Source organism: Haemorhous mexicanus, chromosome 1 (assembly GCF_027477595.1).
Source record: "Haemorhous mexicanus isolate bHaeMex1 chromosome 1, bHaeMex1.pri, whole genome shotgun sequence".
NCBI lineage: Eukaryota > Metazoa > Chordata > Aves > Passeriformes > Fringillidae > Haemorhous > Haemorhous mexicanus.
The window spans coordinates 118,664,365-118,691,284 of record NC_082341.1 but is presented as its reverse complement, the minus strand read 5'-3'; the positions used below and the strand labels follow the sequence as shown (position 1 = coordinate 118,691,284).

At 38.5% G+C, this 26,920-nt stretch overlaps 1 protein-coding gene across 2 annotated transcripts; it reads left to right on the top strand.

Moving 5' to 3' along the window:
• Positions 1-535: 535 nt before the first annotated feature.
• OPRK1 (opioid receptor kappa 1) lies at positions 536-20,333 on the top strand. 2 transcript variants are annotated; one of them, XM_059855125.1, is made up of 3 exons: positions 536-805; positions 13,966-14,318; positions 18,845-20,333. In XM_059855125.1, the coding sequence occupies exons 1-3, from the start codon at positions 546-548 to the stop codon at positions 19,375-19,377; spliced, it is 1,146 nt and encodes a 381-aa protein (XP_059711108.1). In that variant the 5' UTR covers positions 536-545; the 3' UTR covers positions 19,378-20,333. The 2 variants fall into 2 exon arrangements, with proteins under 2 accessions (XP_059711108.1, XP_059711201.1); XM_059855218.1 differs by having other exon boundaries at positions 13,966-14,322; positions 18,855-20,333.
• The last annotated feature ends 6,587 nt before the right edge of the window (positions 20,334-26,920 follow it).

The following is a 26,920-nucleotide window of genomic DNA, read 5'->3' as shown; positions in this document are numbered from 1 at the left end:
TTTTGTCATTAATGTGTCTTTTCTGTGAAAGCAGGTATGGGATCAGGAAAATATAACTCTGGCAGGATATTAAAGCAGATGTGCAGAGAGGTGGTGGGTTTCACTGTCTCCTACCCCTTTATAGCAGAGCTTAGGCAATGAGGAACCCCTGTTAGGATAGAGTTTGACTTAAAATATGAAAGATGGGAAAGACAGGGTTAAAGTGTGGGGGTGGATCTGAGCTGTTCCCATCTGGCTTGCTTCGCTATGCAACCTTTGAAAGTGGAGGAAAACTTTCCTTGTGCTCTTGGAGAAGCAGCATTACACAGCAAGACGTAAAGCTTGAAATCATTTAATATGTGATTTGCTTAAATCTCTGCTTGGCAAATTACAGTTCCCAGCACAGCAGAGCTCCCTTTATCACATACAAATTTCAGAGGTCTTAACGTTCTGTGGCTGTAAAAATACTTCTCTTTCTTTCTCTCTCTTCCCTCTTTCCAGCATCCTTGCCTCCTGCTGTGTGCACTCCTCCTGTCCTCCCTCCTGCCCGTGGGGACTGTAGCCCTATGGATGCCCCCATACAGATTTTCCGTGAGGAGCCAGACTCCACCTGCTCCCCAGGGCCCTGCCGACCCCCCAGCACCAGCAGCAGCTGGCTCCCGGGCTGGGCAGACTATGACACCAATGCCACTGGGAGCTTTGGGGACGGCCAGCACAACCACACCAGCATCTCCCCCGCCATTCCCATCATCATCACCGCTGTCTACTCGGTGGTCTTCGTTGTGGGCTTGGTGGGAAACTCCCTGGTCATGTTTGTCATCATAAGGTAAGAGGTTTTGGGTACCGGTTGGAAGAGGCGCAAAAGACCGTCCCTAAGTTTGGCAGGGTGGGGTAGGGGGTGGATTATGGAAGCCCTACGGTGAGGAACTGGAAAGAAGCAACTGAAATGACCCAAACTTTGTCAGTCACAGTGGTTTGCCTGCACTTGTGTTAGAGAGAGAAAGGACAAGCTGGTTAAATGTGATAAATCCTGCAGCCTGAGGGAAAGCGCTTTGTGCCTGCAGCTGTGTTCATTGGCTGCCCTCTAGGGATGAGATGCTGCTGGCATCCGAGGGAAAAAAGCTCCAGTGAAAGAAGGAAACTTGTACAAGGCAGCTTATATTTCCACTGTGAGGAGACCCTTAGGGACAGCTTATGTGTCCAGTCATGTGGACACTGATCCATCATTGCCTTGGCACCTAATGTTTTCCTTAACAAGGAGGGAAAGCCAGGAAATGATAAAGATAGGAGGAAAGGCTTAATGTAAAGCAAGGGATGTTTTTTTTCCTCTGTTTAGCAGTGTTTAACTCCAGTTATTGGTGTTGAACTGAAGAAAGTAGAGGAAGTGCTGAAATACCTTTTCCATAGTTTTCAGGAAATAAAAAACCCCTTTGTGTCTGTGTTAGTGAAGGTTTCAAACTAAACCACTTGGTGAAATGCACTGATACTTGTGCTTGCATGTACACTTGTGTATTGGGGAATATTTTAGTTTGCACTGTGCTTCCTCTCTCTTTTTGTCCTTTTGATTTGCAATCTGTAGGCATGCTTGGACAGTGCTGTTTAGCAGGGTGATAGTGAGCAATACAGGGACTGAAATCATGCAACTTCTTGGACTCTTTCTCCACAGCCTGTTTGAATTCTGATAAAGTTTCTGGGGGAAAAAAATCCCAGAACTGTGGAGTATTCATTGCTCCAATAAAATCATCTTGTAGATGGAAAAAATGGAGGTATTGGAAGGGGTTCTCTTTTGTGAGGGTCAAGCAATTGCAGAACAATGAAGTAACTGTCAGACTTGATACAAGGGGAAGTTTTGAGAACCACTGAAGTTGTTGATAAGGTACTTCAAAAAGATGAGTTATAATCAGGTGAATACTCTTGAATAATGAAAATAAAATTCCATTTACTAGTCAGTGCAATAAAAAGAGATGCCTGTGGTCAGTTTAGAAAAAGTGGTTGGCTCCAGTTTTGTGATGTTGTGATTTTTGTAGCCCTGCATGCCCTTTTGACCTTCATTCAGGGTAAAGATTTAATTTCTTTTTGTATTTCACCTTCAAGAAAAGAGACTCCATACTTGACAGTCAGACAGCTGCAAAGGCAGAGATTTTCTAAGCCATCAGTCAGTAACAAAGAAAGCTGATTAACTGGTCTGGGCACCAAAATTAATCCCAAACTTAGCCCTGGAAGTTAGCACGTATGGGTTATGGTGGTGCCATATATTTGCTTTTTACTCTTCCTCTGCTACCCTCCCAAGACTATTTTTGTAAGGCTCTAGATAGCTATTGCTCACTTTCCTTCTAGTTCCTACATTAGCTTTTCCTTGAATTTTCTCTTGGCCCATCTCTCAATTACATGGTAAAAAAATAAACAAATATGACAAAACACCTGTTGGGTTTTTTTTTTTTTTTTGGGAGGGGGGAGAGTTTATTTTTTTTCTTTGTTAGATTTCTCTCCTAGGTTTCTGTGTGAAAAATGCTTTAAACACTGATAGAATCATTAGCAGAAGTGCAGGCAAATACAAGCCAACAGTTTTAAATTTTCTTATGGTCTTGAAATATTTCAAACATTTGTGCAAGAGGTTTATTTTCTTCATTTTTCTCCAAACCTCTCATGTCCCTCCATTTTTTCCTCACGTATACTCTCTGCATGATCTTATCTCAGGATGGATTTTAATGACCCATGAACATTGTAGCCTGCAGTGATGTCCTTTTGTGAGGAAAGACAAGGTCTGTGGGAAGTTTTTGAAATAAGATGGTAAGGGAGAGGCAGATCCTGTCCCCAGCCATCCCACAATAGCCCCCTGTCCAGCTGCCACAAATCTAAAGTGGGATGGGGATATACCAAGACTCTTTTTTACCTGCCAGCTGAGCACAGGCTTTGTCTGAGGCCCTTTGCTGCTGTTTCTCAACTCTGAATTCCACATCTGCTCTTCTCCTCCTAACCCCCTCTGGACAGGCAGGCAAGGCAGGCACGACTCCTTCTCCCTTTGCTCGTTTAAATGTCTACCATTGTTAGAAGAGTTCAGTTGGAATTATTATAATGATCATCTAGCCCAACTGCCTGACACTCCAGGCCTGACACTGGGTCACTTTTTGGATGACAAAAAAAGAAGTTCCTCCCCGTCTCCCCCTGTTCTGAGACTTTCAGTCAAAGTGTTGAAGTGTCAATGCTGTGGTGGATTTAGGAGACTCCAGAATCTTGAGATGCCTCAGAAACAGGCTCAAATTCAGCCATAGCCTGTGGTATAGGCAGGCCTTGGCCAATTCCTTGCTTTAATGCCACTACAGGACTGGTTTTGCTACTTCTGCATAAGGGCTGCTAAAGAAGCTCATGGACACCAGTGAGTCAGCATCTGAGCATGGAGTGCTGGGTGAATGAAATCTCTTACAGTTCTGGTGGGCTGTTTTTCTTCTGAGAGGGAAAACTCAGAGTTTCCTCAGAGGAAAAAATAACAGGAGAGTGCCACTTCAATCATATGTACAAACTCCTGACAGAAAAGTAGCTGAGTTTGATACAACTCTTGTGAGGAAGGATTTGTGTTGAAATCTGACTGGGAATGATCCTTTAGTACAGTGTTGACACCATGGCCTCTTAAAGCATTTCTCAGGAGACCTGGATTCTTCTCTTGGTTTTACTATCAAGCTTCAACACTTTTTCCTGTCTTGATGAGGTCACTTCATGGTTTTCTCACATGTAAAATGGAGATGCTGGCATTCACTGTCTTTAAACACACAGCAAGTTAGACTTAAAAGCCAAAGACTAATCACTAAAGCTTATAACAGAGCAAGACCAGGTCTATTGTAAACCCTCTGGGCTCCTCAGACACACATTCAGTGATCCTTTTTAATGTGCAGAAAAAGCTCTGTGTTGAGTAGCAGGGGACTGGCACTCTGTTCCTGCCCTTGGCTCTTGGCTCTCCCAGCGTGGTGGTTTGCAGGATCTCTCCCTGTGTTTGGATCAGCTGTGCAGCACATGCACCATCCCAGGGGGCTCTGCTGTCAGCTGGGTGGATGGACACCCCGTGCCAAGCCATGGCACGTGGGGTGCAATGCTGTCCTGTGGCTGCTGCCTGTCCTGGGGAGAGAGGAAAAGAAAAAGGAGGCATCACATTGCCTCTTGTACTGGTGGGAAATGTAGGCACTGTGTGGGAAGCACAGTCCTCCCCTATGGAGAAGGAGGGGAAGCAAGACATGGGTTTGCAGATCCCTAGTAAAGTTGTCTGACCTTGCCCGAGGAAAGTCCTACAGCTGTGTGGTGCTTGGCATTAGCAGAATCCACCTCTACCCCAAACCTTTTCTTTTGAGATTACCTTTTCCTCTGAGGTCTCAGAAGAAATTTTTGGAAGTAAGGTGGCTGAAGGGGATAAAAAAACCTATTTGTCCTTGGAAGCAAAAAGGCTTTTTTCTCCATTCTTCTTACCTCATGACTATTTTTAAAAAATTTAGGGCTGGCTGTAAGCAAAATTGTAGTTTCTTGTGACAGCTGCAGGAAAGAAACTCTCCTGACTAAAGTTACAGCTTTAACTAGGATCTACACTTGTCAAAACCATAAACATACTCTGACAGAACTCTGGGAGATTCTCTCTCTTACCCTCTCCAGATGCACTTTTTCTATGTATTTATCTTACCCTCATTGTTCCTGAATTAATTTACTGAGACCAACTGATATCAACAGGATCCCAAAGAGCCAATCCTGTATCCTTTTAAAATCATCTTTCAAGCTTTCAGTGAACTGAATAATTTTCTACATTCAAGAATTTTTAAGAAGAGGTTGTGTTACAGACATGTAGATTGATTCCTAAGGGAAAAGAGAAACCTTATAATTCTCTGCTTAGTCTAATGTTGAAGAAAACATTTTACCACTGATACATTTTTGTTCTTATATTTATTGAACTGAACAACATTTTACATAACGGGAAGAGTGTTTTAAGAAATGTCATATAAAATTGACTCTTTTCCAGATTGTTTTTAAAATTTCTTCATCATTCATTCCAAGCAAGAATGAAAATATTTTTTTTAAAAGTACACAACAATGAAATGGATTGTATTAATAATAGATTTTGATACCATCAAAAGATCACTTGTTAAATTGCTTTAAATTATTGTCCTAATTTTATTAAATTATATTTGGAAAGAATATTGTTCTGAAATGTAAATTTAAGCTCCAGGAGAGTCAACCTAACTGAATTAGCTGTTCTCTATTGCTGGCAGTTTGCATGATTTCATTCTTTTATGAAATCAAGGTTTTGGCTGCTAAAGGCAGAGGGTGAACTGTACTACACTCTGTGAAGTTTAGGACTTTTAACCTTTCCTTTGCTAATCAAAAATCTGACAGCTCACTACTAGCAGCAGAGAGGCATCAAATGGATTGATAGCAATTCATCACGGATTTCAAAGAGCATTTAGCTGTACCTCACTGAATGGAGGTAATTTTGATCAGTTCTGCAGCGTTAGTTCAAATGTGACATAGTTTCCATCACAACTTTGAAGAGTGATCATTACCAAAAGCTTTTACAGAAGCCACAAAGAACAAGGCAACAGGAAACATGAAAGAGGACAGGCTTGTAGAAGAGTATTGATAGTTTGAAAACACAGACCATTTAAACAAAATGTTACTATTTCTAATACTTTTAAACCCCAGCTAGACAGTGACTAAGTGAGATCTGGGATTTACAAGCTGACAAAGAACCCAGTTCATGGTCATGCTGTGATAACAAGAGCAGGTACTGAAAATAGGCAGGGAGAGCAGAAGGAAAGGCTTGAAAGGAATATTTACCACAGACAGTATTAAAGAGAGGCTTTAGCTTATAGTGAATAACGTGTTTGGTTTCTGAAAAGTAATTTGGTATCCATCCAGACATTTCCGCTGGGCTAACAGCCAGGTAATCATTGAGTTCAGAGACAGCCATAACTGGAATCAGTGTCTGGTAGCAAGATGAATTACAGAGAACCTTTTTGAACTGGAAGAAAATGAAAACCTAGAAGAACTTTCCAGTTTGACTACTGGCAAGGCAGGGAGCTTGAGATAACTTTCCTGTTGTCAGATGGGAGAGTGGAGGGTAGGTAGCTCATGATCCTGGAGGAAGCACAGGGAGGGTGCATAGTGAGGAGATGGTGTTGGGGGGCACAGACTGGCTAAGTCCTTCTGGTGAAGTGGAAGAAATGAGGGAAGAGTGGGGACCTTTCAGTTAGTTTTTTTTTCTGAGAAAGAATTTTGAATTTGCTGAAAGGGTGTTGTAAAAGGAAATTCTTAACTGGGTGATTTGGATTCCTGGGACACATTAAGGAGAAGGGAAGATAATCTTCCTGTCTTGCCCACTCTCACTGTCTAAACTGTGATTAATTTGTCCCTTTAAGTTAAATTCTCTGAAACAGATGGGTTCCCAAGAAGAGTTTTCATTCCAGTTATGTATTTCTTTCTGAAGAAAAAGCATCCAGCTACACTTAACTTCCAGGAAGTATATTTCAGGTCTCCATTTGGTCCCCTCAACTCTAAATATCAGATAATTCTCTCAAAATGAGGAATCTGTGCTCTTCTCCTTAAGGAAGACTTTGTGCTTTGCTTATTGCTACATTCTTTTGTGAATTTAGAGAGATATGAGGAAAAGGCAATAGGAATATCATTTTGTCTAGACAGGCATGAGTGCACAAACTGGATTAGTTGAGGGGAAAGGGTGTGTACAGATGCAATAAGGATATTGGAGAAGGGATGTCTGACCATGTTGGCATTCCACAAAATGTAAAAAATATATAAATAAAGAATATGTAAAGGTGCACAGCACTTTAAAAAAAGTGCACAAAATTAAATTGATTTAAAATATTGGTTGAAATTAATACTAGATTTTGATAACACCAAAATATTACTTTTTTATTTGCTTTAAATTGGCATGGTTCTATTGGGAAGTTGTCATGCCAGGCTGTGAATTACCTTTGAAATATTTATTTCTCCCAAAACCAGAGGGTTCAGCTCTCATTAGATTTGCTTTCAAATTCTCATGAAAGTTAAAATTAATTTTAGGCAGTTTCCTGTTTTCAGTTTTGAGACATTATTTTTACTGAAATCTCTGTGTTCTTTTAATAAGTATGAGTAGACAATTTTCTTCAGTGTATGAATTTCTGCAATTCATGATAAGAAAGTGAGCAGAACCTTTGTTTCTCCATTTCTTCTACCAATCCACCTTTGTAACATGCAGCTGCTCATCTCTGCTCCAGAAGTCAGCAAAGCATTAAGAGTGAATGTCTAGAGTTCCCAAATTTTGCTGTGCTGCATGTGGAACACAGAGGATTTTACATTTGCTAAATGCACTTCCCACTTCATTGTTGGTAGTCCAGCCACTGTGGCTATTGTTGGGCAACTGGCACAAAAGCCTCCTTGAGTAGTGATAGATGAGAAACAGCAGGGTAGGATTAGTTCAGACAATCTATTCAATGTTCATTTAATGTTCACACTCAGAAAAGTTTTGTTTTACCATCCTACTGGATGATGGACTGCACCAGGACTTCCTGTTAGACTCACCTTTCAGAATGACTGGTTTGTCAAAGTGGGCAGGAGAAGAATATTTTCACCATGGAAGCTACAACCTGTCCTCTTCTGTTGACTGTGACTTAAAGTTTTCTGCATTTCACTTGAATCAGCTCCTTTAGGAATGTGTGTGTTCAGCTGGTCTGTGCTGTGGGCTTCCCTGAGGCAGGTGAGGAAAACAGATAAATGGGAGGAGTCCAGAGAAAGCCTCCCAGATGCCTCCTGAGAGGGACTGATGGCTTCTCCCTGAGCTGGCTCACTACTGATATGTGCATTTGCTGTCTTACCACATAATTCTATATTTGTTATAGAGCAAAGTCCCTTGTGTCCCACTAAACCTTATTGTGGGAGTGTTGGCCAGAGATTTGGGTCTCCACACATCTGAGTGTGTAGCTGTCCTAGAGAACACTCCAAGCTGTGTCAGTTGTTATTCATCCCTGAGGCAAAATGGAGACCAGGTGCATTGTTTTGGGAAGAAGAGTGATACCTACACCCCAAGACCCCTGACTGAGTGGTTTCTGAGCTCTTTCCTTTTTTCTGTCCTGCAGAAACATCTAGGGGAAGAAAAAATTCAACAAACTGTTGTCTGCTTCCAACAAGGAAAGAAAGACCCAGAGAATTCTTTTTCTGGGGCTATTATCCCTATTTCCTTGAGCAATGAGATTTGTTCTCCTTGCCAGGCAATCTCTGTCCTACCCAATTCCCTCTCCCATAAACCCATGGGAAGCCCTTTGCCAAAGGAGTTCCCATCCTTCATGAAACAAAAATATCTTCCAAGAAAAAAGAGTAACTGGAAAGGTGGATGTTAGAGGCAGAGATTCAATGTTCACTAGAGCAATGTATTTGTGACAAGTAAAAAGAATTAGAATGGTCTGTGTGACACCCTGGGAACCCCCCAGGGCAGGACAGGTCACTGGGAAATATCTGCAGCAGCATGAAGTTATTCAAAGGATAGAATAAATTGCCTGGCAAGGTCAGTATTCATCTCTACTTATCAATAGAGAGCAAAAAACTCTGATACATAGTCTAAGCTAATTGTCCAGGCTCTTTCATAATGTTATTAGACATAATGGTTTTAGATAAAGTACCAATTAAGGGAAATTCTGCATTCTCACTGATTAATTTTCAGCTGCAGTGATTCACAGCACCTTGACCTCTGACATCTCCTATCAAAGTCATGGAAGCAGAAATTTCACAGTATTTTTTTTTCCTACCATTTTACAGTTTCTTGCAGGAGAGGCTTTTGAGCTCACATAAAAATATGAAAAGCCCTTATCATAGAAGGAGAAAGATTAGTTCATTTTTGTTAAGTGGTGTGAATTTTCTTCCACTTTGACCACTATATACGTAGACTTGAACTAATTCAGAGCCTGGTTCTTTAGCTCAGGAAAAAAACTTTTCACATCCAATCTAAATCCACAAGATCTTGCTGCAGAGAAGAAACAGTAGTGGAAAATTGTAAGGATTTTACTGTACCTTTTGACATTTGCATAGGTTATGCTGTCTGGGGGAAGAATAAAAGACAAATTTATGCTTTTCTTTTTTGAGCTGCTTTAAAATTGGTATCTCTAGATGCTTATTAGTAAAGAGATTTCCACTTTATGATACAATTTTGTAGACAACAATTTTTTGTCATGTCCTAAAAGATTTGATTAAGAGAGGCAACCATTAAATATGTGCAGTAACAAGGTTTTCCTTTATTTAAAGTGTCATCTGAGGTCCTCTACTTCTAAAATGTGGCAATTTAAAATATGATAATGTCATATAACCCAATACAAACATGACAACTACAGCATGTTAATTTTTATATTCTTTAAATGACCTTAGCCTTCATTTCATATTGGCATAAGATTTTATATTGCATTATGAATATCCAAGAGAGCTGAGCCATCCTTTCTGCATGGTATGAGTTTGCAATAGATCCTCCTGATTGTTTTTTTTTGGCTTTTTCTTCCTGTTCTGACGCAGTATTATAGTGACTGTACTCAGAATATAGCCTTGAGATTTAGAGCTTTCCTGACTAAGCTTTTCAGCTGCTTGATCTCCATATACTTCATTCAGAGGAACCTAGTGGAACAGAGCCTGCATCCTGCTGATAGGTGTTTCTGCAATTTGCTTTAGATGTGCTTTAGCTTTAATTTTCATTCACTTACCCAGGTATCTGGTTTTTTATGCTTTTGTACTTTCCCTCTGCAACTGGAGAAGTATATTTGTAGTATATTTGATGTAGTATGTTTGTTATCTTCCCTTTGTAGTATATTTGTTAGTTTTGCTCCCTTTCCCATCCCTCATTTCACACCACAGGGAACATTTCATTACTTCATCCTATTACAGTTACATGAAAAAAGTTTGACCAGAGCCTCTTCCTCACCTTTTATCAGCTTTTCTAATGTTACAGTGTACTTTAGAATCACAATCCTCTCCTCTCTTTGAGATAATAACTCTAAGGGACATTACTAGCAGATTTTTTTCTGAAAGCACACCAGATCCTTAGTAGCATGTTTCCCTCTTCTGTTGCCATAATTTCATTGATAGCGTAGGCTGGAGGTGTGATTTCTTCTTATTTACTGTCTTAAAAGCTTGTCTTAAAAGCATGTTCTGCTCCAGAGGGAAAAGAACAGTAATGATGAGTTGACTGAGAAACACAGGGAAAATTTCTAGGGGTCAGTCTAAAGTCAGTCTCAAAGAACTTTCTGTTTTTGGAAAGTGAATGATGCCTAATAGTTTTGAGAATTTTACCTTTGACATGTAAGTAGATGTCATTTAAAACTTGCTCCTTAAAAATTTCATGATATACCCATCAAAACCAAAAAAAGCCAGCATCCATATGAAAGTGTTGTGTTTCATCTTGACTGTTTTTCTGCAGTTTTGATATATCTTCTAGTTTTTAGTTTACAGAGGCTTGAGGCCTGCTTATAGCTTCACAAGCAGTCTTGAGATCCACCAGCTTAAGTGATCAGAGTTTTTTCTGCTGCTTGAAATTAAATTCTAGCACCTGGTTTTAAAGAGGGACTATCCATTCCTATGTAGTATTAGAAAAGTTGCCATTTGCTTAAGAAGTCCCTATATCTAACCAACCATTTTTTAGACATGGGATTTCGCATGAGCAGTTTATACAACCATGGTTTATATAATATTGTAACAGTGTTTGAAACTTGTACCTCAGACACTAAGAAAATGTCATTAATTGCTACTGAGCCAATTATGCTGTAATTATGTTCAGGTTTACCCTATCAGTCCTGCTAAACTAATTAAGGCAGATAGAAATATTTTTACTTAAATGAATTTGATATTTGATATTTGATCAATAATTATAATTTTTCAAAATGAATTTGATATTTGTTATTTGATCAATAATTATAATTTTTCAAAATGAGATAAGATTCCCTTATACAATCACTGTTTTGACCTTGTTCAAGTGAGTGGAGAGTATGGTGAGAAAACCCCAGATCACAAAAAATTATTTCCTCTATGTTTTGGTGCAATAGAATGAGTTGTAGGAAAGCAGGCAAATCCCTCATCTTGTGGACTTTATCAGGGTTCACTTGAAAGGGTCTGACAGCAACAGCAGTCACTCTGTTACCTAATCTGGACTTTTGATTAAACCTGCAAGCACTTATCTTCAGAGGCATGTAGGCATTTAAGAATTTTCAGGTTTTAAATAAAAAACATTCAAAGGAGTTTGGATGATTGAGTCCACATTCTCAAAGGCATTTCTGAATTTTCCAAACTTCTAAATGAATGCATGACTTTATCTATACTGCCTAATAACTTTAAAGGCCAGTACCACATTTATACACAGGCCAATGTTTCCAGGCAGAAGTAATCAAGCTCTTTACTAGCCCTGTTTTACTGCCCTTGTTTGGTATTCTTCCACTGGAGGGCTAGGGAGGAGAAAAAGGGTAAGGAATACTGGGAAAATATGGCATACAGAGTGGTAATGGCACACACATAAAAGAATTGAATTAAGGTTGCTAGGAATGGGAAATGCAAGATGTAAAGACTTTCAGATATTTTCTTTTCCAAGGCTAATAAAATCTTAGATATTTTGCCCCAGTTTTCTGATTTTCTTAAAGGAAGAAAGATCAAGCTAATTCTTCTATGCTTTGAAAGCAAACTTTCCCTATCTAAATCCTTGGCGAAGTTTTTAAAGACCTACAGATATAATGATTCAGGAGAATGATTACTTGTGTCACCTCTGCTTATCATTGCATTTCTCCTGAATGTTCCCCTGTTAAATCTAGTAACTTGTATTTGACTGAAGCAAACCCTTTGCAAAGAATCAGACCTTGATTTGCAGGCATCAGTGGATGGAGAAATTACTCCTTTCTTTTTCCCCATAATAATCACCTTAGCTGTTAAGAAACAGCTGTCAACATTTCTAAGCTGAATTTGGCTCTCTTTAGAGTTTGATGTATTTGTTCTTGTTATGCTTTTCTGTGTAGTCTGAAAGAACTCTTCAGTACCTGCTATTTTCTCCCTGTGAAGGTCTTCAGACACTGTAATCAAGTCACCTCTTGGAGTTCTTTTTGATAAACTAAATGTGCTCAGCTCTTTAAGTTAGTCAAAGAATTTTCTCCAGTCCCTTTGTTTATTTTTAGTGCTTTTTATGCAACCATTCTAACTTTCCACAGTCTTTTTATTGCAATATGAACAAGACAGCAATTCCAAATATCATCAGTGATGTCTGTAGAAGTAAAATTGTCCTTCTACTATTCTATTTAATTTAATGGAAATTAATCCCTTTTAGCAGAGAGTTTTGAGTGTTTAGTGAACTTTTGTTTGGTCTTACAGCTGAGATACACTTGAAGATAGTATTTTTTTTATTTTTTTTAACCAGGAGGGAAGTTATTTGTCTGATAATATGTCCCATATTTGCTTTTTTCTAATCATAAGGACTCATATTTGTGTTTGAACAGCGCCTTAAGGGCAACAATGTGACCTACAGGACAAAATTCCTCCTCTCCTGGAGGGTCTGTTGAGGAGATTGATCTAGTGGAGGGCAGAAGCCCACCTCTGACTGATGGTTCAGCATGTGGGTGAGAAGGATGTATTCTCTCTTCCCTTGCAGATTTTTTTCTCTTTGCTTCAAACCATCATTTTGCTTTATTTCCTTGATAAGTCTTGAATAGAATGTTTAGAAAAACCAACGCTATTTTTAACATTTCATATTGGTCATAAAATCAAATTCCTGCCCACATTTTTTTTAATAGCAAATTTACATATTAGGCACAATTTGACAGCACTGCTGATTTTGTTTTTTAAATTGTTTTTTTATTCTACACATGAAAGTTTTGAAGGCAAATAGACACACTGTGCTATGTGTTCATTGACTTAAGCGGTTGAATCTTATATTTCCACTGTAAATTATTAGTGGAATATAGCAAAATGTAGCAATGTGTGTTTCTGTGTGTGTTATGTGTACACTTCTAGTTTGACACACACTTAAAATATGGGACTGAAGCGGTTTTGAGAAAAAAAAATCTCATTAAATCCAATGGTAAATTAACAGCAAAGAGCAAACACAACTATTGAGGAGAAGCACAGGAGTGATAAGTAAATTCCCATGTCAGCAGGCTCTCCATCATCCATTGTGTCCATCACAGAGAAGGAAGCAGTCCTCCACAGGCTGTCTCCCAAAACTGTCATTGGGGTCAAACAAAGTAGGATGTCATCTCAAAAAACAGATCCTAGTATTCTGTGTAGGCTGAGGTTCCTACCAAGGGCTTACTTTTGATGAAATTAAAAAATGCAGGAAAAATACTGCTATGACATCTTTTTTTTCCCCACTGTAGTATCCCACTTAAACAATAGTCATCTTTTACATTATCAGTCATAAAAGAGAGGACTGGGAGAAGGTCATGGTAAGAAAGGAGTAGAAATTGGCAAGGAAGGAACAAGGAATGTAAATGACTAAAACTGTAGCAGCTGGCACTGTAGTGAATTCAAGGAAGAAAAACTATCATATAAGAAGCAAACTGGCCCAGCAAACATAGCAAATAACTTGTTTTCTCACTGGAGAATGGGATAACAGTTTCTTCCACAAACCAAACCCAGATATCTCACAATCACTGACAGATAGCTATGAGAAAAGGAAACGAAAAACATTTTGATCACTTCCAAATTTAAGTGATATTTTCTTGTTGCGGGATTTGAGGAAATAGAATTGAAATTTGTCTAATTAGATTAAATGTATTCATATCCATCTTTTGCATGTGGTAAATAGCTCTAACCGCAAACATAGGCACTGAGAGATTGAATAAAGTGTGTTCATTTTTATTCCAAGGGTGTATTTGTGCATTTCTATCACAGATGAGACAAGACATTAAAAACCCCAACTATGGCAAACCTGACTGATAAACTGTTACATATCTGAATGGAAATAATCATATCTCGTAGTAATAAAGCCTTGCTTTTTTCATTCTGCAGGTACACAAAGATGAAGACAGCGACCAACATCTACATCTTCAACCTGGCAATGGCAGATGCACTTGTTACCACAACCATGCCTTTCCAAAGCACCGAGTACCTGATGAACTCCTGGCCCTTTGGTGATGTGCTGTGTAAAATAGTGATTTCTATTGATTATTACAACATGTTTACCAGCATTTTCACACTCACCATGATGAGTGTTGATCGATACATTGCTGTGTGTCACCCTGTGAAGGCTCTGGACTTTCGTACACCTCTCAAAGCAAAGATAATCAATATCTGTATCTGGCTGCTGTCCTCATCTGTTGGTATATCAGCAATAGTTCTTGGAGGCACCAAAGTCAGGGAAGGTGAGTGTGAGCATTCAAAAATTCAGTCTTTTTATTTCTCAACAGACAATAAATTGTAGGTTCAAATGTTGATCAAACCTTATTTATTCCTTCTTCAAAATTACACCTAAATTCCTGACATTTTGAAATATATAGTAGAACATCACGGTACAACATATAAATTATTTAAGCTCAAATGCCCATACCAAATAAAAGAACAAAATGCACTTTGGAGCACTGCCTGTGCTAGAATGAGAGTATCAAAAACTACAAGCAGACAGCAGGGGAAAATTGCCAAGAGTTTAATCACAATGGGCAAATCTAGAATCAGTTTAGGTTGAAACTTGAAATGTGGACTTAAGATTCTTTTTGTGGATGTTCTGAGAGTAGCTCCAATGAAGTCCCAAGAGCAGAAACTAGAATTCTTGGGAGTTTATTATCTCCAGCCATTTCACAGAACTTGAAGGCATGGTGAAGAAAGGAAAAGTCAGTAGCAGGAGAGAGAAAATTAAGGTAAATTATATATGGGAATATCTCAAGATCATATTTAAAAAAGGATGGGAATGTGTACAGAAAAGCTGGAAAAGCTGAGAACAAGGATTGTCACAGGAAATGGAAAATCAGGCTATGGCAGGGAAACAGCTACAAGAGCAAAAAGTCAATGAAAACCATGTAGACTATGTATAGGCTTTGCTTGAAATGCCTGTTCTATGAGGGACTGTGGATTTAGCCCCTATAGCTCCTGACTCATTACCTTGCTATGGGGTTAATCTGATTTCGAGATCTTCCTTGAGAAGGAAGGGAGAGGAGCATTTTCTCACACATGTGCTTCATACCCACAGGTTTAACTGCAGAGCAGGGCCATCTTGGGGTCTTCAAAAAGCTGGAGACTTGTAATAGTGTCCTTGGGTTGGGATCATCCCATTTACTGGATGGCTGGATAAAATACAGGCATTTATTTGGTAGAAGTCTTGTTTGAGATGTAAACAACCTTTTGAAAAATGATTCATCATTTCCTGCACTATCAACCTTTTCTATTTAGAAAGGTTTCATTCCTCTTGAGACAAATGTTTACCTAAAGGCACTGTTTCATCTGGCAGACAATAAATGCAGTATGTTAAGGTGTTTGACATAGACCAATGTGAAAAATCATTTCAGTAATAGCTGCTCAAGGGCTGATAGATCTGGCTGAAGATATATAGATTTTGTTCTTGCTGTTAGTCTTCTTTTATGTAGGTGACAGAGAAGTCCTCTGGAAGCTCTTCTTCCAGTGCTTTGGGGGATCATGTGTCTTGGTCTGCAGTGCTGCAGCTCTTCTCCCCAGTAAAGTTTTGACAGGCTCTATAAAACAAGGTCTGCCAGGGGAAGCATTAACTTCAGGCATGTTTGGAAGAATGTCTTGCTACATACGAGATCTTGAGGGCCATGGGACACTGGCTCAGGCAGGTGGTTTGTTGGAGCCTGCTCAACTAACAGAATATTCCTGTCATTCAGTGTCAGCAGCAGGTTTAGATCAAGGCGCTCCTCTGAGGCCAGCAATGATTTAATGCCTTTTCCACGCCAGGTAGAAGGCAGCCCTTTTTTATAACTTCTGAAGCAGAGACCGGTTATACAGAACACAGATGGGCTAAATGAGGTTGGAAATATTGGCAGCTGCTTGTCAGCTGCTACTGTTCCTCCCAGCTTGTCTGATCTAAGCTCTCTCTTGAGCATTTAGTGTCAATTACCTTGTCTGGTGTGCTCGTGAATTGCTCTGATAAATGCTGAAGTGGAAAGGCAAGGATGCTCCCCTTGCCTGACAGCTGGAGCCCAGGCCTGAAACTTTCTGTCATGTTGGTTAAAACAGTTGTTGTTTATATGCTTCAGGGCCTCTGTTGGATTCACATTTAAGCAACAACTGAACAGCAAATGGAAAGTGATTATACTTGAGGTTCCCTCACTGTGCTCAGTTAATCCATTTTGTTATCACAGCTCAGAATTGCTCCCAGGTGTGTCCTTTTAGATGCATTTTTCCTGCAGAATAAATTTTACATCTGTGTAAATTTTCCTGTTCTGGCCTTAATGGACGTTTTCTTGCTGAAGAATTTTTCAGCTATCAAAAAAATAAAGGTATAAAATTAATTCTTCATATTGCCAGTAAGGATATGAAGGGTATGAAAGTGACACAATCAATATTATATATATAATATGTATTTTTCCTAGACCAATATTGAGATTAATCATAAATGATAGTTTATCAAGCACATTATAAAACATATTTACACCAACTACCATATGGAATTCAGTGTTTTTCCTTAAATATATCAATATGTTTAGAATATTTGTGTTTCCAACTGGAAAATATCAGTATGAAATTGGAAGATTATGACACTATTCATAAGTTCTGCAACTTTTCAGGCAGTAAAATTAGAATATAAATTGGATTTTATTATGTTCCACTTCCAAAGTTCCAGAAAATTAATATAGTGTTGTGCATTATGATCAGATTTACTATTGACTGTTTCCTACTTGTAAACTGGGAAAATGTAAATGGATTCCATAAAGTACTATGCTATGGCATTACTTATATCAAGTGCAGTACATTAATAATAATGATTTAGAATAAGGTCTTCCATAGAAAGTAAACTGCAATGGGATGCAAAGTAATAATTAAGTTTGTATTAGATAATTTGGAATTCTAAAATAACATTGCCAACCAAAAATTATAGCAAAATACAGTGAGGATGACCTAATAATTTTGATAAATATGTGAAATTATGTCAATAGATCTGAAGGGGCCATTTCTTCTGGGAGTGAGTAGCTGGATGTGGTCTGGAGCAGCCATCCCTGATCACACTTCATTTTCATCCCACACATCTGGAGGCAGCTTTACTAATTTAGATAATACAGCTACATCCTGATTTTATTTCATGGCTGCTAAGCCATGCTCTACTACAAATAACAGTAATAGTTGACAGGAAAACTTCTCTGAAGATGATTGTTGGCATTTCTAGAATGAAATTAAGTGAAAGCAAGTATGCTTATGAAAACCTACATCACAAAGGATTTAGATAAGTTCACTGAGTGTCAAGTCACACTTGTGCTGTCATCTGAATATCCTGCATCAGCCTAGAAAAATGTCTTCCATTTTCAGCTTTCAGAATCATACATATTATTTTAAATAAAACCCAAAAATATTTAGCTTTTTTTAGCTGTAAATATTTTCTATTAAAATGTTTCCATATTCAATATTGCCCCGTAACAACTTTCTGATATCTAACAATGGAAATGTGTGTATGGCACTATAAAGATAACTTTTTCCCCTAATTGTTTTTCAAAATAAATTCTCTGCAATATCTTTTTGATTTGGGAAGAATTTTTATAGCAGGGAAATATGGCCTGATTTTCTTTTTCTGACACGTCTTGATGGAGACAGATATGAAAAAGTGATGTGCAGGAGTATACTGAATCATTCCACTCTTAGATCTGAATCAGTGAAAAACAGTACATAATAATTTGTTGAGGAATGACAAACTCAGTAGGGAAAATGATAAAAAAATCCAAAGAACTTTACGGGATAAAATCTAAGCTACAATTCAGACTGAAAAATCCCTGTGTTACCCTGAATTATCTTCAGTGGAGTTGAACTACTGACAGTAATTGTAAATTTACCCCTTCTCTTGCCTTTTCATTTGTCTTATTACTTATTTTTCCGTATGCTTTATATGCTGGAAGGCTCAAATGAGCTCAGCAAATTAAACCTCAAATATTTCATTCCTTAGCTGCCTCCTGTCAGATGAAATATTTCTGCTAAATACATTCAAGTGACATCCTGTGGCTCTGAATCCTGGCATGGGCAATGGGAAAGGGAGTGGAATAATCTCTGTGGTCCAGGTCCTGCACAGGCTGCATTTCCAATAGCATGATCTGCAAAAAAGAGTAGCTTCCATTTGACTCCATGCAGACATGTATTTTATTTGCTTCTATTTAACTGAAAAGATGATGTTTCCATGGGTTTTTCTGAATGTAAACATTTGTGTGTACCTTATTTGTGGTTTAAAAGGCACATGGGAAAACATTATTACATAATTATCATATATTGGTGCAGTTTTCTTACTATCAAAACCTCCTTCAGCTTCTACCATTCATGGTATCAAAAATCTTTCTCCACCCACAGACAAAAACATATGTAGTTTGATAATAATGATGAGATTTCTGCTTTGCTAAACATGGTACTCAGTCTGGTTTTAAATCTCAGTGAGATTCAAATAGAAACAACTTTACAGATTTTGTTTTTGTGCTCTGCTTTTTTTGATCTTCCCATGGGAAAGAAATTTCATACAATATTTTGCTTTTGGAAAAGCTCAAAACTCAGTAATTTCTAGACACAGCTGCATAAAACCAGTTTCAATGGTAACTGAAAGCTTCCTTGGAGTGATTTAATGATAACTCCATTTATTAATATCGCAGTACATGCTAATCACTTTTCCTAGGTTACGCTGTGATAATGACATTGTTTAGAATATCTAATAACAAAGCAATTTTCTTCTTGCTTCCTTCATTTTTAGATACTGCTAGCACTGAATGCTCCTTGCAGTTTCCAGACAGAGATTATGTGTGGTGGGACATCTTCATGAAAATCTGTGTCTTTGTCTTTGCGTTTGTTATTCCAGTTCTCATTATAATTGTTTGCTATACTCTGATGATTCTGCGCCTGAAAAGCGTGCGGCTCCTCTCCGGGTCTCGAGAGAAAGATCGAAACCTGCGCCGCATCACCAGGTTGGTGCTTGTGGTTGTGGCAGTCTTTATCATCTGCTGGACTCCAATTCACATTTTCGTGCTGGTTGAGGCCTTAGGGGATGTGTCCCACAGCACTGCTGCCATATCCAGCTATTACTTCTGCATTGCTCTGGGTTACACCAACAGCAGCCTCAACCCAATCCTTTATGCCTTTTTGGATGAAAACTTCAAGAGATGCTTCAAGGACTTCTGCTTCCCCTTCAAGATGAGGATGGACAGGCAGAGCACCAGCAGAGTCAGAAACACTGTGCAAGACCCAGCTTACATGAGGGAAGCAGGCGGGGCAAACAAACCTGTATGACTAGTCGTGGAAATGTCCTCTTACTGTCCTCAGGAGAGAGAGGAGTCCAATGACCTAGGACTGACACAGATTACCACTGCAGTTTGAAATCGACTCACCCAGACAGACATTTCTGGAATATTTCAGAAATCCCAGCAGTTTGAACTAAAGAAAGCTTATTATCAATAAACAAGAATCTCCTGAAAATCGGCTCAGATGAAAAGGACCTGAATGGTGGTCAGGTTTTGTACTTGAGCCAGTACTAAAACACACATTTGCAGAGTGAAGAGATTGTGTTGCACCAGGTGGTTCCAGAAAAAAATACTTCTCACTCTTCTCTTTACAATATGTAACATTGTAGAAGGCAACATTTGGTCAAAGTTGAACTATACCAGAAACTTCTGCCCCAACAGTGGTTGCTTCTAAAGTATGGAGTTTGACAACTTGATCCTCTTTAACAGTGAAGAGTGTTAGGTTTCTGTGAACAATGCCTCAGCTATCATCAATATTGTCCTCAATTAATATATCTGTGACCCTTGTTTGTGCTGTGAAAATCCAATTTGAGCATGATCTATCCACACACCAAAGTGATTTTATTATGTCTGTGTATGGTAAAGCCTTTTGGCATTCAAAAATACTGGAATTTCATGGGAATTGTTATCATATGTTTAATCCCCTCTGTGTAATGTTTTGTAAGTGTGATTTTCCAAGATGGTTGTTTCATTATTGAGTATGAGTAATATAATATGCATTTTCAGAGTGTATATTGAACATGAGGCTAGAAAACTTCAAATGCTTCACTTGTTACAAAATTGATGAAAAGTTGTGTTACATTCATTACATGGAGGAAACACTCTCATGTGTAACTTGTTTTCCTGGACAATATGTAAGCAGACTGAAATAAATATTTGACAAATTAGAAACAAGGGAAGTAGCACATGAACTAACTGGATTGATACAACGGACATTAAATATCACTGGATGCTTTAATGGAATTTGATGAAAAAAGATCCTGGTTTATTGATGCTGATATATTTTCTTTGATACAGTCCTATGACTTCAATAATTTTCTCTGTTTTCCTGTGAAGATGGAGGTGTCAAGGCACAGATAAATAAGTTACTAGCTTGCTGAAGGTAAGTTTATGGTAAATGGAGCCTAACTTCCAGTCTGTAGATTTTTGTCTTCCTGATGTTATATATTACAACTCCCAAAACAGCTGTTGCTGAAATTTGGAGGAATGCTCTCATTATCTTCACCCTGAACACATACACCATACATCTTCTTGTTAATTTTGTTCTTTATACAGAAGAAAGAATAACGTGGGTGCCTTCCTTTCATGGAAAATTTTCTCAGAAACACAATCTGTGATTTGGTCCTATCAGACCAAAAATGCCTTATGCACACCAGTAAAAATAATGAGCTTTTTCTTGGACTAGTGGCAGTCCAGTTCCTGTGGAAGTGCTGTAGAAATTCAGCCTACTGCAGGACTTCCATATACTTTATTGTTAATACAGTCATGTGTGTCAAATATTTTTGATATTTGATAAATGCTGTTGTTGAAATATTTAAGACAACTCTTTCTGGACAAGTCTAGCACTTTCTGATTGTTTCTACATGAAGAATGATTAGCTGATCTCAGGATGCTTGCTTTACCTGACAAGTGAATGATGCTTACACAGCTGCTGAGTCTCACCTCCTGTTCTGTCATTCATTCATTTTTTAACATGCATCCACCTTTCTAAACTAAGTCCTGACCTTTAAATGGCCACAAAAAGAGAATGTTTAAATTTGAAAATCCAATGTATTTATCAAGTTAGGAGCAAGTGAAATGGGAAAGAACTAGAATCTAATGAACTATTTTCATTCAAAATAACCTATGTTCCTGTTCATGACTTACCATTTGCATATTCAAGCCTGTGCTTGAATGGGGTTTTTGTTCTACACATTATGTGCAATTCTTTGTATTGTAATGAAAAATCAATGTTCTAAATTTGCAAAAAGGAGGCTTCTAATAATACTTTTTAGGTTTATGTTTTTAAGAAGGAGATCATAATTTCTGTCACAGTAGGAGGAAATTATAACTTCCTAACAATTAAGCTTGCAAAATGTTATAGGAATGTGTCCTTGAGGTTTATACCTATCATTGTACGTTAACAGCCAAATTAGTCTGAATGCAGTAGAAAGATGTCTTGGAAGTTTTCTTGTCAAATTGAGCAGCTTACTGCACTTCACTGAAAAACAGCAGAAAACTGGCCAAGGTATCTTTAACACATGAGAAAATACATTAAAAATGATACTATGCTTTTTCTCACAGAATCTGCTTCTAGATGGTTGAATTCCCATTGCAAAGCAGTTCACTTTGTAACTCCAAGCCAATGATTTTCTCTCTCTCTTCTGCTGGCTCCAGGATGCAGCAAGAGGTGAAGGCAGGCTAGGAGCTGCCTGGCCCAGGAGTAGGTCTGGGTGGGGAAATGGGACAGCAGGGACAGGCTGTGCTGTCCCATGGGCCCTGGAGGATGGCAATGTGGGGCAGACACAGGCAGGCAGCCTGGGAATTGGTTGTACTTGCTGCAGCCACGCTTACCTCTCTTTCTTTTTGGAGGTTCCAGCAATTCAATACTGCAAAAGCATGGTCATGGACCTGCTTGTGGGGCTGAATTCCAATCAGTCAACTAGTGTGGATAGCTAATATGTCACTTTCTGTGTTTCTGCTTCTTTTAACTGAGAAATCTTTTATTTGGAAGATATACTTGGTGTTCTGGTTCAGGACAGACCAATACATGGCAGAGAAATGACGCTTGGATGCTGAGAAACCCCAAGTTTAGTGAATGAGCAATGTCTCAACATGATGAGAAATTCAGAGGAAAACTGAAAATGAAATTTTTGTCCTGTGAAAGGCAAAGGGAAAACACACCATTTTGAGCCAGAATTCCTCTTGGTTCTGCTTAATGAATGTAGTCTTTGCAAGGAAGACAGGGAGATTGTGCTGGGATTTTATTTTCCTTAATTGCTTATCAATTCTTAATCAAACATAATCATTGTAAATACGGCTCTTGTCTTCCCAATTAAGTTTTTTCTTCAGAAGAAAATGTTGATTCAGCAAAATTGATTGAGCTTGTGATAACTTATGTAATCTGTCAAATACAAAAAGTAATTGTGTCTGGATGATTTTTAACTGGCTCTTACAGGTGTGCAATACAATATAGTGAGCACAACTATTCAATGCCAGAGTGATAGACTGGAAGATATTTCAACTGACTGAATCAAAGTATTTTGACTTGGGTTTTTCTTTTTGTAGGACTGCATGTGGCTTGGGAACTGTTGCTGCATAAAGCCCTGACATGCAAGGTGGAATGCTCTCGGGCTGCAGACTTTGATCACTTAGTTAAAAGTGTTTTGATGTCCAGCTGTGTGGCTAATGCAAGAGTGTGCAGGCACTGGGAGCTGCTTTTCCTGCTGTGTTGGGTACAACCTGTCCCACTGTATGCAAGGGCTCCTCAGCGTTGGGTTACACCACTGTGATTTAACCCCAGCAGGCAACAAAGAACAGTGGAGTCACTTTCTCACTGCCCATTCCTGCCCCTCCAAAAAACTTGAGGGTTGGGATAAAACCAGTTTAATAATGGAAACAAAGTAAAATATACTGATATTGATACTAATAATATTAGTAATAAAAGGGTGACAGAAAAATAAAATCCAGGACAGACACCTGATGCCCAATACAATTGCTCACCACCCACTGGCCAACGCCCAGCCCATCCCACACAGTGCCTGGCTCCTCTTGGCCAGGTTTTCCCAGTTTAAACACTGAGCATGAAATTCTGTGGCATGGAATTCTCTTTTGGCAAGATTGGGTCAGCTGTTCTGCCTGAGCTCCCTCCTGTCCTCTTGTGCACCTGCCTGCTGGCAGAGCATGGGGAACTGGAAAGTCCTTGACTCAGGGTAAGTAAGCCCTGCTTAGCCACAGCTAAACCATCAGTGTGCTATCAACGTATTTTCCTACTAAATCCAAAACACAGCACTGTACCTGCTGCTTGGAAGAAAATTAATGGTAACCCAGCTGGAATTAGGACAACCATTTCTGGAAAATAATCATGGAAGTTACCAGTTACTAGCCTGCTCAGTCTGCTTTCCCTCCAATATTGGTTTTTGATTGGCAGCAAATACAAGTTCTCTTATTCAGTTTCCAATTCTGTTAATAGCAATGGCACATCTCATATGGGCTTAGGGATCTACAGAAGGGAAATACCCATCTCCTTCCTCAGTAAAAAAGCCCTGTAGCAGACTGATGGCTCTAGGAATCTAGGTTGCTACTTCCCTGCTGAAAGGAATACCAAAAATACCTACAGCTTTGCACTCCACTGCAAATGTGTAGCAAAACCTGTTGTAAGCCTCCTGGAGATATTATTGTCTATTAGTGATTTAATGGTGTGAAGACTTGATAGTGGGCACACAGTATGAGAGGAAATAGTATTGACAGTGACAACAGTTGCTTAGGAAAAGTGTATAGAGGCTAGGAGACATGCAAAATAGAGGTTGTGAGCACTTGTGTACCTATTTATGGGTGTACAAGATTTCTTTGTACTTTTAATTTATAAACTCTGATTTTATAAATTTTACTTCTATATATTAAAAAGCAACTGATTTCTCTTCAAATTAGCTGAAATGTGTTTTAAAAGCTTTGAAAACACAAACAATTTAGAGGGTTTTGACGTATGGAGATAAAGTAGACAACCCTGATACTGAAGTACAAAACATCTGGCAGAGTGGGAGAACGGTGCAAGGTAAAAAGAGAGTTTGGAAACTACTGTAAAATACTGCAGACTTTCTTGGTAGAGGCCATAATGTCATGGAAGAAAAGTACTTATTATTGCTGATGCATTTCCTCCCAAACTCTCTCTCATTAAAGAAAATACTTAAGCTGTCTATCTCCAAAAGAGCCACTATCATTTTTAAATACTTTCCTGTACAATAAGCTTTTCAGAAAGCAACACCAGGAAGCAGTCATGAAGGCAGTCTAATGATAGACCTGCAACTAAATCTTGCTCTTCAGTAAATGCTTAGTATGGGCAAAAAAAAATCAGTTGACTATATTTATCTTGTTTCCTGATATCTGAAAGACAGCTTTGAAAGTCTGCATCTGTTGGACAAATATTTGATTGATCAGTGAAAATATGCTTGTACTGTGAAGTAATGTACTGTAATATATTTGGCAAAATCACAGTTAATTAGTCCTGGGAATGGCAGGATGCATTTTAGGGACTTATACCTCCTTCTGTCTTCTTCCCTGAAGAATTTTTATGGCCAAAACTGCCCTAATTGAAAAATTCAGCAGAAAACTAGCATTAATGTGCTACCATTTGTAACAGGTAAGCTGGTATTTTGTGTTCTTGGAGCACTTTTTTCCTCAGTCTGATATTTCTTGTCTCTATTTTGTGTTATGGTGCAAGAAGTGTCTAAAGTAGACAGCATAGAAATTAAGCTTACCTAGTGTATCCTTCCCCCCCTTCTTTCAACTCCTGCTTGAGTTCCAGTCTTCTTTTTTGGTTAAAAGAATATCTTAAAAAAAAGGACTTAGAAATTATGTAGGCATAAAACTGTTATCTGTAAATCCATCTTATGTTTTTTCTTCTTTTTTTTTTTCTTCCATTCTATTACCTCCTATATATGCCTAAAACTCAGAGATTACCTCCAGCTATGTGAATCTCATTAAAATATGGTGGTTTTGCTTATGGGAGCTGTCAGGTGTTACAATTCTGCCCCATATGCAAGTATGTATATACAGTGCTCCCTGGAATGGAGTTTCTCTCTTCTTGTCTGACAGGGCAAAGTGATGTTTAGCCACTCTACTGCACTTTGCAGTTGGTTCTTAATTCTGTTTATGCATTTTAAAAGTGCTTTATTGCTGTGAGTGCCATAACCCAGATGTACGTACAAATTGATTCTTCAGAGTAGCAGCCATAAAAGTGAGAAGTAATTATAATGATAATAATAGGATCACATAGAATGTTATAAAGTAATATTTTTCTTCACAAAATAAGACTTTAGTGTCATTTCATTCACTTCATGAAAATAAAAGCATGTACTGTCTCTGGGATCAGGGGGAAAACAGAAGCCTTCTCATCCCAGGAGAGCACTTCAGTTACAGCCTTATTTGGTTTTATACTGTGAAAACCAAAAGCCTTTCTATTTAAAACTGCAATATCCATATTCAACAAACCTGTAACACAGAGGATTTTCCATGTGCATTTTCACAGTGCTTTCAGCTGAGCAATTGATACAAATTTGAACTTTATGCGGTAGGACTCCGATCAGGATTCCAGCATGGTGTACATGTATTGTGTCCACAGGTTAATGCTTTTACTCCAATGCTATTTTCATCTGCTTGAGCACCAAACTGCAACTGCTCTTGATGTTGAAGCCCAAGAAGCTTGTGGGAGAGTATCGATGCTGGATGACCCCCAGCCAGGGAATAATATGCAATGACTCCTGTGATTTCAGAAGGCTGAACAATTGTTTTTTTTTAAGCTATACTATATTATATTACATACTATGATGATAGTGTACTAAAGAAAAACCTGCGACCCTTAGAGACAGTCACGACACAGCTTTGATCTAATTGGTCAATCAATCGAAACAACCATCACCAGAGTCCAATTAACAAATCACTTTTGGTAAACAGTCTCTGTAACACATTCCACATGTGCTAAACAGCAGGAGCAGCGAAGATATAAGAATTGTTTTCTCCTCTTTCTTTGAGCTTTCTCACTGCCTTTCCCAGGAGAAATCCTGGGAAGGTTGTGCCTGCTGCTCTCTGTGAAGAGAGCTGCAGGCTGCAGCCAGAGGAGAGGATTCCAGACCACAACTCTCAGGCAAAAGAATGAGCTAAACAAGGAGTTGTTTAGGTTTGGCAAAGGCTCGGCTTAAAAAAAAAAAAAAGGCAAAAAATTTGGGCATATATAGGCATGTAGGTTTCTGTAGTACTAAATGGCAGCTGGGCAAAACACAGAAAGTGTGCTACTGCTGTAAAAGCTTTTGTTAAATTCAATTCTGTAAAGTACAGCAGACCTTTCTCTCCACAGGCTTTGTACTAAGGGTAATTGCTCTATATGTGACAGAAAGCACATTTCTGATTTCACTCTGATAGATGAATTTTAAACAGAGAATAAAATACAGTTAAGTCACATAGGCCTAATGACAACCCCATGAAGATCACAGCTGCAACTCAAATCCCATTAGCATCAGATGAGTAATACAGAGCTCTTTTCATGACCTCACCTGCTTAACTATTCATACCAGTTCTAGACAGAAGCAAACAAATTTGGAATCCAAAATTGTATGATATATATGTAATATACCAGAGTGGATTCACTCATACAACCACTGTACAGCATGTATAACATTTTTGTTTGTTTCTTAATTTGTATAGGAAAAGGTAGTATGGTTTTATAGTGTGGTATTTCTCATTTATGGGGCTAAAAAAATTGGACAAGCATTATGTTGTTCTGCAGCAAGTACTTCTTATTAACCTACTGGCATTTGATTTGCAATATAGTTAATTCC

Excerpts from the sequence above, each read along its gene's own strand:
- OPRK1 (XM_059855125.1), top strand. The coding sequence starts at position 546 with ATGGATGCCCCCATACAGATTTTCCGTGAGGAGCCAGACTCCACCTGC. Across the intron at positions 806-13,965 it reads GTCATGTTTGTCATCATAAG|GTACACAAAGATGAAGACAG; the intron begins GTAAGAGGTTTT and ends TTCATTCTGCAG. Across the intron at positions 14,319-18,844 it reads AGGCACCAAAGTCAGGGAAG|ATACTGCTAGCACTGAATGC; the intron begins GTGAGTGTGAGC and ends CTTCATTTTTAG.